This window comes from Zeus faber, assembly GCF_960531495.2.
Source record: "Zeus faber genome assembly, chromosome: 3".
Classification (NCBI taxonomy): Eukaryota; Metazoa; Chordata; class Actinopteri; order Zeiformes; family Zeidae; genus Zeus; species Zeus faber.
This window is the reverse complement of record NC_137190.1, coordinates 13,662,689-13,672,688: the sequence shown is the minus strand read 5'-3', so window position 1 is coordinate 13,672,688 and position 10,000 is coordinate 13,662,689. Positions and strand designations below refer to the sequence as shown.

The 10,000-nt window shown below is 42.8% G+C and overlaps 1 protein-coding gene across 1 annotated transcript in view; it reads left to right on the top strand.

Annotated features, from left to right (window-relative positions):
* Nucleotides 1-10,000, top strand: part of mdga1 (MAM domain containing glycosylphosphatidylinositol anchor 1) — a 204,385-nt gene that overhangs the window by 183,843 nt on the left and 10,542 nt on the right. The window contains exon 16 of the mRNA XM_079998269.1: nucleotides 7,445-7,553. Coding sequence (XP_079854395.1) covers nucleotides 7,445-7,553 — 109 coding nt within the window. The remainder of the gene's footprint in view (nucleotides 1-7,444; nucleotides 7,554-10,000) is intronic.

Genomic DNA, 10,000 nt, shown 5'->3' with positions numbered 1-10,000 from the left:
CTTTTCCGTGAAAACATATCATCTTTGTGCTGTTATGGATTACAATAAGAGAAGCTCTCAATCATATTCCGGAACTGGCAGCGGGAAGTGGCGGAGCAGGGTGCTCCCAGAAAACAACAATTCCAAGAAGACAAATGGCCGGGAGGACCCCACCATTTGTATTCTTGGAATTGTTGCTGGTTGGTGATAGGCTTTCATGTGCGCGATCTGAAAAGTGCCACTTTCTTAAAACTATCATTGTTATAAAACAACAAAGGCAGGAAATGGGATGTTTAGAAGTTACAGAATAAAAGAGGGGTCGTGCTAGTATAGTGAGCACTATACATGTATATAATATATATTATTATATTCATAGACAGACAGACAGACGGAGGGACGGAGGAACGGAGGGACGGAGGGAAGGACGTACACTCTGAGAAACATGGAGAGTCACTTTCAATGAGACATTTCAATGTCCCAGCAGCTCACATAAAAAACAATAGGCAGTAATAATGACAATCAATCTAATACACATAGAAAAATGAAAAGCGGCAATATCTGGGAAAAAACGCCTGAGGGTGCCACCTCTGCACTCCAGGACTGTTTTGACATCACTGACTGAGCCATGTTCAAACAAGCAGTAACATACCAGACCAACTCATTGACATACAGGAGTACACAGAGACTGTGACAGCCTACATCGCCAAATGCATTGACCATGTGACTGTCACTGAGACCATCTTGGCTGACAGGGCGGTTCACAGACTGCTGAGGACCCAGAACGCTGCCTTAGAGCTGGTAATGCAGCCGAACTGAGAACAACTCGAGCCAACCTGTCCTTTGGCATCAGGAAAGCCAAGCGTTTGTACACCAAAAAGATAACCCATCATTTCAAAGACAGCAGAGACACACAGAGTCTGTGGCAGGGAATCAAAATCATCATGGACTACAAACCTCCACCACAGGCCTGTGACAGCAACATCTCTCTGCTGAACCAACTCAACACCTTCTTTGCACATTTCAAAGCACAAAACAACATGCCTTCACCACCCACTCTTAACAACCACGTTTTGTGCCTTTTCCCAGTCAGCATTAAGAAATCACTTTCTATGATTCCCATAAGGCTTCCAGTCCAGACCATATACCTGGTCTGGACTGGAAAGATTGTGCAGAAGGCTGAAAGATTGTGCAGAAGAGCTCAAGGATGTCCTTACATCTTCGACGACGTCTTCAACACCTCCTTGAGTCAGGCTGCTGTCCCCACATGCTTCAAAGCCAACACCATCATACTTGTGCCAAAGAAGTCACCCGCATCCTGCTTCAATGACTACCGCCCTGTCCCACTGACCTTCACTATTATGAAGTGCTTTGAGAGACTAGTCATGCACCAAATAAAATCCATCCCTGCTCCACCCTGGACTTCATTCAATTTGCATAACGTGCCAATCGGTCCACTGATGACGCAATTGCTTCTGCCCTCCACTTAGTCCCCACCCACCTGGACACAAAAGGCTCTTATGTGAGAATGCTGTTCATAGACTTCAGTTCAGCATTCAATACCATCATCCTTCTGCAGCTGATAAGGAAACTAGACCTGCTGGGCCTGTACACCTTACTATGTAATTGGATACTAGAATTTCTCACAGACCGCAGTCACTAAGGATCGGCAACAACACATCGAGCACCACCACACTGAGCACAGGCTCAGTATTGACTACCGGATAGCCCATACCCCCCCGCTGACCATTGACCCTCCTGCTGTGGAACAGATGAGCGGCACCAAATTTCTGGGTGTGTACATCACCGAGGACCTCTCCTGGTCTAACTCTGCATCACTGGTCAAGAAAGCCCATCAGCGTCTTTACTTCCTTCGGAAGCTAAAGAGAGCAAGAGTCCGCTCCACCAGGCTGTGTAACAGCTTCATATATCAGGCTGTCAGGATGCTGATCTCTCCCCCCTCTGCCTCCAAAAAGTCTGGACTGTAACTTACCCATCCTACACCAAATGTCCAACAGCATCAGCCATAAGAACTTTCTAATACAGGTACTCCTCACTTCACGACCGAGTTCTGTTCCTACGACCAGGTTGTTAAGCAAATTGGTCGATAGGCGAGGACCCGTGTTATTTCATGGCAAGGGGGGCGTGGCGATAGCGAACGCCAGTGTAGTGAATACTGACAGACTGTGGGAACGAGACTGAGACTGAGAGCAGTGATGCGCGATGAGATGCTTGACGCTGAGACGCCGCGCATGCAGAGCGCACGCCACATTATTGTATGTAGCGCACAATACTGGTCGGAGAGCTGGTCGTAAGTCTGAACGGTCATTAAGGAGGTATGGCAATAAGTGAGGAATACATGTACAAATATCTGCGCACACGAACACATACACCCACACTCAGCACTAGCCACTTTGTAGAGAACACAACTGCTATAGAACTGCTGCTGATTACTCATCCTGTGGATTACATAATACTTCCACATCCTTTATTTTTTGCACAATCTTTTGTCATCATTAGAGTTTTGTTCTTGTTCATTGACTTGTTATTGTTCCCCCCTACCTCCAGCCTAACTGCAATATCTAACTTCTCATCACTTTTTTAGTAGTTAGTTAGTAAAACAACCCTTGTTGTTTTGTTTTAATACTTGTATATGCCAACACTGGGTTATGAGTGAAACGGCATTTCGATCCTCTATATGTCCTGTACAGATGGCAGAATTGACAATAAAGCTGACTTAGACTCAAGCAGTATAAACCTAGGAATTTATTATGTAAGGTTAGTTACACCTTACATAATAAATTCCTCAGGTTTATACTGCTTGATAATACTGCAAGTATTATGTAACTTGCTCTAGTGGTTGATATTGGCTAACTTATTAGCGGTAACTAGATGGTGGTGGTAGTGGTGACTTATTACCCCAAATGTTAGGCCACACAATTAAAATAGATTCATGAAGAGATAGTTTGTGTCCTAGCTCGCTCCTCATGGATTACTACCCAGAGGCCATCTGTGTGCCTCAGTGTCGGGGGCCGGGGGCCCTGTTCCAAATCAGGGCAACCCACATTTCTATGCATAATACAGCACAAGGGTTTTTTCTGTACTTTCCCTGTCTTTGTGTCCAACCCCAAATTTAGTTTGATGCATTGGGGTATTATAGGCTTAAATAAATGAAATAGTACAAACACTTCATGCATTATCAATAAACATGAAATAGTGTAATGGAAAGAACAATGCTATATATATATATATATATATATATATATATATATATATATATATATATATATATATATATATATTTATATATATATATATAGTATATATAGGCAACAAAGACAACGTAGATAAGTAATGATTATGTGGCTGAGGAGATTAATTCAAATTTTGATTAACTGCTGAAAACTGCTGCTTTTTCAGCTGCTGCTGAAAAAAAAAAAAGAGCACCACATAACCCGAAAGTACAAATCCTGTTGGCAGGATGCCTAGATTTTGTGACAAAAATAATAACATAATAATACATTTTGGAGTAAACAACTGAGTGGCATGATATTGCACTAGGTGCTTGCGACATGTTGTTCGCTGCTTGTTTATGCTGTTAATGGGAATAGAGAACTCTTTAGAAAGAACCAGAAGATACATTCAAATAATTGAGTGGCATTGACCGTTATACAGCTTTTAAGACACATTCTGTAATTGATTACTTTCATTGTAATTTATCACCGCAATCTTATGAATTTTTTTAATTACATTCATTAAATCAATCATAATAACACCATCAATGATAATTATAGGTTAGTGAGAGTAATAACTAAAGTGAATAAATATGTTAAAAGATGTATTGAAATGCGGAACTACTGAATTTAGCAGATAAGCATCTATCTCTAATGCTGAAGGTGGCTATGTTGACTATTCTACACATATGTTTTGGGGGAAAAAAAAAAAAAAAATCACTCGCTGGGACATTAACTTGGGCACCTAACCTTTTTGACGCACCGTTGCTTTCGGTCGAGTCTCTGGGCTCTGTTTGTCGTTTATTATACAACAAAGGGTGCGGCCTAACGGAAATGAGTAGCCTCCCCAAAGAAACATGTTGCTCCCTCCCAAAAAACACCATCTGGTGCATCCCTCCACTACAGGCTGAGGAAATAGGTTTGGTAATAGTTTTAAGGGAGAATGTACAGATGGAGTTTGGAGCCGATGAATGACCACAGGCTGGAGGACTGTATCAGAGATTTGCTTCTCAACGTCCTTCCATACATGCTGTCCCACAGACACGACCAAATTTGAACGAGTGAACGAAAAGATTTCAAGGTGCAATCAGTAACGTTGGACAATTGGAGGCAAACTCCCTCTAAAGGAAGCCATAGGGACTACACTCCCTCGAGGCTTCAAGTTCAAGAGATTATTTGTCACATACATATACATAGGGTCAAAGATTTCATAGCGGAGGGGTCGTTTGGAAGCTGAATGTTTGTCCCTGCTTGTTGAAACTATGATGAAACCAGTTTTGGGGATGTAAGAGTTGTAGTTCAGGGGTGGGGTTTAAGTGGAGTTCAACAGGTTCTGGGGTTGAGGGGCATGTCTTCTAAAACAGAGTCCAGACCCTGCATATATATTATGATAAATTTGCACGACAAGCAAATTAAAAATTACTTACTGTATTTTAAATTAGTTTAATGTGATGTGTGACTGATGTGTTTTGAGGGTTGTATCATTTGTTCCTCAGGGAATAATCTTGAACTATTTGGTGTTGCAGTTCTTTCTGGTTTGATAATTTTCCAAAAATCTGAGCTTTCAACTTCAACCTTGTGTGGACGCCATTAGGTCGATTTAGATCCTTGATCCAAATTTGTTTCTCTGATATGTTTTATGAAAATATATTAACTTCAGCATCTAGATTTGTTTTAAATTCCATTACACCGCCTTGTTCCACTGCACTGCTCTGCCCTGTCTGTCTAAAGCTGCTTTCACACATGCACTGTAACCCGGACATTACCAGGAGGAGCTGTATGTGTGAACGCAAATGTCCGAATCATTTGAAACGGACATTACTGGACTTTACTCAGCCAGCACCCTAGTAGAAAGTCTGGGTAATGTCCGATTGAGCGGTATGTGTGAACAGAGCAGGTAATTGTCTGGAGCATTCACAGCAAGCAACATATTTCGGTGTGTGTGTGGGTGTGTCACTTTCCTTTATATTGCTTTCCACTCTTTTATTTATATACATCCAAATACATGGTGTATCAATGGTAAAAAATACAAGTCGGTAGCCTCGTCCGCCATTTTGGGTGTTGAGTGTCACTGTGTCAAACCGGCAGCTTAATTCTGTATTTGCATATTTTTGGTGGAAAAATGCCCAAACACTGTAAAGTGTTCTGACCTGTTCTTTTTGCCTGATTAAGTTTCCAAGCCAGAATGCGCAAGGGGTGCTTTATGGGCTTCCCTCTCTTCTTTTTCCTCCTTTTCTGTAATTATACAGCAATCTGGCTCCTTTATTTTCAAGTCTATAAAGCTCACAGGTGTAGGGGATGTGAGTCTGTGCGTGTGCGTGTGTGTGTGTGTGTGTGTGTGTGTGTGTGTGTGTGTGTGTGTGTGTGTGTGTGTGTGTGTGTGTGTGTGTGTGTGTGTGTGTGTGTGTGTGTGTGTGTGTGTGTGTGTGTGTGTGCGCGTGTGTGTATTTTACCTTTGTGCAAATGTGTCAAGGCGGATATAAAGGGATGCTGTGGTGCACCGGGTGGCTCCTATTAGGGAAGGAGAGTTACCCAGAGCAGTTAGGCAGACTACATAAAGCACAATATTAAGTGCGGCAGTGTGTGTGTGTGTGTGTGGGTGTGTGTGTGTGTGTGTGTGTGTGTGTGTGTGTGTGTGTGTGTCCATAGTAAGACATAAAAATTCATGGTAGCCCTTTGACCAATTAGCCTCGCCTCTCCACAGCCGCAGCGCTGCCTCTCTGCATAACAAATCAAATGAGTCCTGTGTGCAAATGAGCCGAGCGACGATATCCATCCAGAACGTCCCTGTCAAAGATCGCTGTCAAGGCCGCCCTTAATTCTTTTTATTATTATTTTAAAGAAAGAAAAAAAAAACCCTCCTTCTGGGGTTTAAAGTAGAGAGGAAGCACGGAGGAAATGCCCGTTTGTGTTTGCACTTTCTTTTGTGGCGGTAATTGGAGAGCCACTTAATGGGAGAGGGAACGAAGAGAAAACAAGCTTACTATACTACCCTCAAACCTTCACCTCAAATCTAATAAGAATGCTTCCAAAAGTTGTGTTGGCCAAACATGATCACATTATGACACAGTTCGCCTTCGTTTCCCAGCGTGTTTTGTTGTCTTCCTCCACCATCACAGTATTGATGTATTTCAGCATGTAGGGACTTACAGACGAATTATTAGTTCTCAAGAAGTATGACAAAGGATCTCAAAACTACTCAAACCCCGGCTCACAGTTATGTTGGCCCCTTCTCTATCCCATTTCAGTGAAGAACACGGTAGCAAGAACTGCAGTCTCCAGAGGAGGCAAAAAGTGTTTCTTCTACTTTCCTTGTAGTTGTTTTGAACTATATATATATATATATATATATATATATATATATATATATATATATATACACAAAAAGAATAGGCTGGGCTTTTCATTAGCCTGTGCAGTTTGCTTTGGGCAGCAGGTTTTCCCTGTAATTAGGCTGTCAGTCAGCTCAGATGGCTGGTGGCCGTTACTGCGAAGCAGCGTGGTCAGTTGGAGACTCACTCTGCGTCCAAAAGTGGTCACCAGATAAGAATGCTGATAAGCTCTGTTTCTCTCGTACCTGAAATGTAAGTTCGATAGGGTGGATTTTGTGAGTTTGTAAAGCTGTATTATTATTTTTTATTAGTTTTTCTTTAATTATTTTTCTTTAGCCATCCACTTATCACACACATACATCTTTTTTATGACGTTGATCAATCGGAGTTATCAGACTTCATCTGACTTGATCTGACTTGATCGATTATTAGGGAAACAGTAGAGCAGTTATTTTGCGTTGTTATTTCAGGGAAAGATTCATGGTATTGAGGATTATATGACGCCATATGGACGTTTTGGTAAGTATGCCGTCAGTGCAACACTTATTAACACTGTTAATAAGTGTTAAAGTCAAAGTGTTAAATAGTAAATAAATGTCTTTACAAACATATATTTGCCATAATTTGAACATTAATGTATTTTTATGGCCCTTCATCCCAGTTTTGTCTCAAAGGGACATTTCACATATAAATCGGCGGTACCCCCTGGCCTTAAACCTCTACCCCGACAAGTAAAAAACTCCCAGAAATAAATCAACATTTTGCTGAGCATGTTGACCATACGTACCGTGGTGACTGCTTTCCTTCTGAGTGTGGAGGAGTAGGGTATACAGTTCCCGAACCTCATCCTCGAATATCTGAACCCAACCTCACCTTAACTTTTTTCGGCCTCCTTCTTTCCAGATTGTGTTTGAAGGAATTCGAGGCCCGAGCTACGAGGGCGACATCGCCATCGACGACGTGTCCATCACTAAAGGAAAGTGCAAGCAGGAGAACTCTGTGGCCAGCACAGGTAGCTGCACGCACACCACACACACACACACACACACACACACACACACACACACACACACACACACACACACACACACACACACACACACACACACACACACACACACACACACACACACACACTCACACACACATAGTGCGAACTACAGGGGGGATTAAGACTTAAGACTTGGACCCGCCCAAAAGATCTGGGGGGGGGGTCGAAACATTTATATACCCTTCTTACCTGTAATCGTAAACATCACATTATATTTCCCATGTTCATGCCTGGAAGAATCTTGTAATTCGATTTCAGACACCCCTAAAGTACACCATACCATTACGCTGAGCAACGTGCTCCACGGCTCAGATCAGAGGCATCTTTTTTTTCCAAGGCAAATACAAACTGTGTTGTTATTGTAGATTTATTTATTTTACTCCATTTGCTAATTGCTCTGTGCGTAGCCACGCGTGAAGGGGATACTTCGTCAGTCACTGTCCACCCCCCGCTCCCTGGAGAAAACACGCACGCACGCACGCACACACGCACACACACACACACACACACACACACACACACACACACACACAGGTCCTTTTATAACTAACTTCGGCCAAATGCTCTAAACACGTGACCGATGATTATATTTGCAGTTGTTAAGATTAATTTGGAGTAGTATTTTAGGGGGCAGGAGGTAGAGCGGATTGTCTACTGATCTGAAGGTTGCAGGTTCAATCCCGGGCTTCTCCTGGAAGCATGCTGTATTGTCCTTGAGCAAGACACTTAAGGCCTAATGGCTCCTGATGGCTGTGTATGAATAATTGCAAGTTGCTTTGGACAAAAGTGTCTGCGAAATGATGATGTCATTTCATACAATATGTTGTACATGTATCATCAAGGACTCCAAATAAAAGAAACAAACACAATTCTTTACGAAATATATCATGTACATGTATATGTGAGGGGATGAATAGTTGCATTATGAGGCTAAATTGTGAACAGGGAAGCTATGAGGTGGAGTCGATGGGACAAAGAAAAACAAATTAAGTGGTGTTGGGAGGAAAAAGGAAAAACCCTTTCAAATCTAATGAAAAGTTTCCGTAAGGGATCATCATTTGTACGTTCAATGCTGCTGCTGAGGTCAAGCAGTCACGGGGTGACAATTCACAGTGTATGGCTGTAAGCAGGAGAAGTCATTGGTTATCCATGAGACACTGATGGGAGCGCCCGCATGCACACCGCGCACGGCAGCTGCCAAGTGTCAAAAGGTGTTGAAACATTCAGGTTTTCCGGGTGTAACATTAGCTGCGAGAGGCTGTTGTTTTTTGTTGGACATCCTCTGCAGTACAAAAAACATCTAGAAGTGTAATATATATATATATATATATATATATATATATATACATATATGAAGATGGGATTAAATACTGAGACGTTTCAGATGTTGGAAAAACGTTATTACTGGCAAAACTGTCTATTGCTGTGTTGTATTTGTGTGGCTATGTCATGAGTATATAATGCAAGGTTACAGCAGCCAAAATTGCTTACGGCCACACCACGCTGAATACGTCTGTTCTCAAAAGCTAAGCAGGGTCGAGCCTGGTTGGTGCTGGGATAGGAGACCGCCTGGAGGTACCAGGCGCTGTAAGCTTTTTCTTCCTCCAGCATGTCGAGGGCGCTGTTGCTACTTTAGTGGGGATGGGCACCCATAATACGGCCTAAATGATGTTTTCATTGACCGAAATGTGTTGCTGGAGAAATGACTGTTGCATCTTGACGCTTCTTTGCACTTTCCAACCTGGATTTGGCCCTGGCCCCTTTCCCACTTGCACTTAAAGCTGTACATCTACTGGCAATGTTCTGTATTGGTGTAATGTGGGAGCAGGAGCCGGTCTCGATGTTTCGTTAAAGTCATTCCGTGACTCTCCCCACTCTCTATCTAGTATCAGTTGGAAAAGTGCCTCTACAGCTGTGAATGGAAGTATGTGGGAATGGAAGAAGTCACATTGCCGTACAGTAGGGGTGTAGCACAACTAGTGGGTTTTTACAAATGTATGTTGATTTATTTCGTACAAACATTTAAAAAAATGATTCGTTTTCGGGGAGGAAAAAAAAACATTCGAACAATGGCGAGTCCGATCCAAACCTGAAAACACGTCCAGTCTTTACGGAGACAGGTCTTTATATTCTTAAATCGTAGTATTTTTCTTCTTAAAAATGCCACTCAGAGCCCAGACGTGTCCTTCACAGTCTGCGGGGCAGTGCGGGGGCATCGGAGCGCAGAGCCGGAGGGAGAGCGTAGGACAGGTTGGCCGGGGGGCTCTGTCCCCTCTCGGTCAGCGGAGGGAGGAGTCCACGGGGCGGGGAGCAAGCGCTGGTCGAAAAACCAATTCTGTTGCCTAGTCTCGTGTGATATTAGACACCTTCGGCGTGAGCATGATATAACATAGCCTGAACAGTCATCT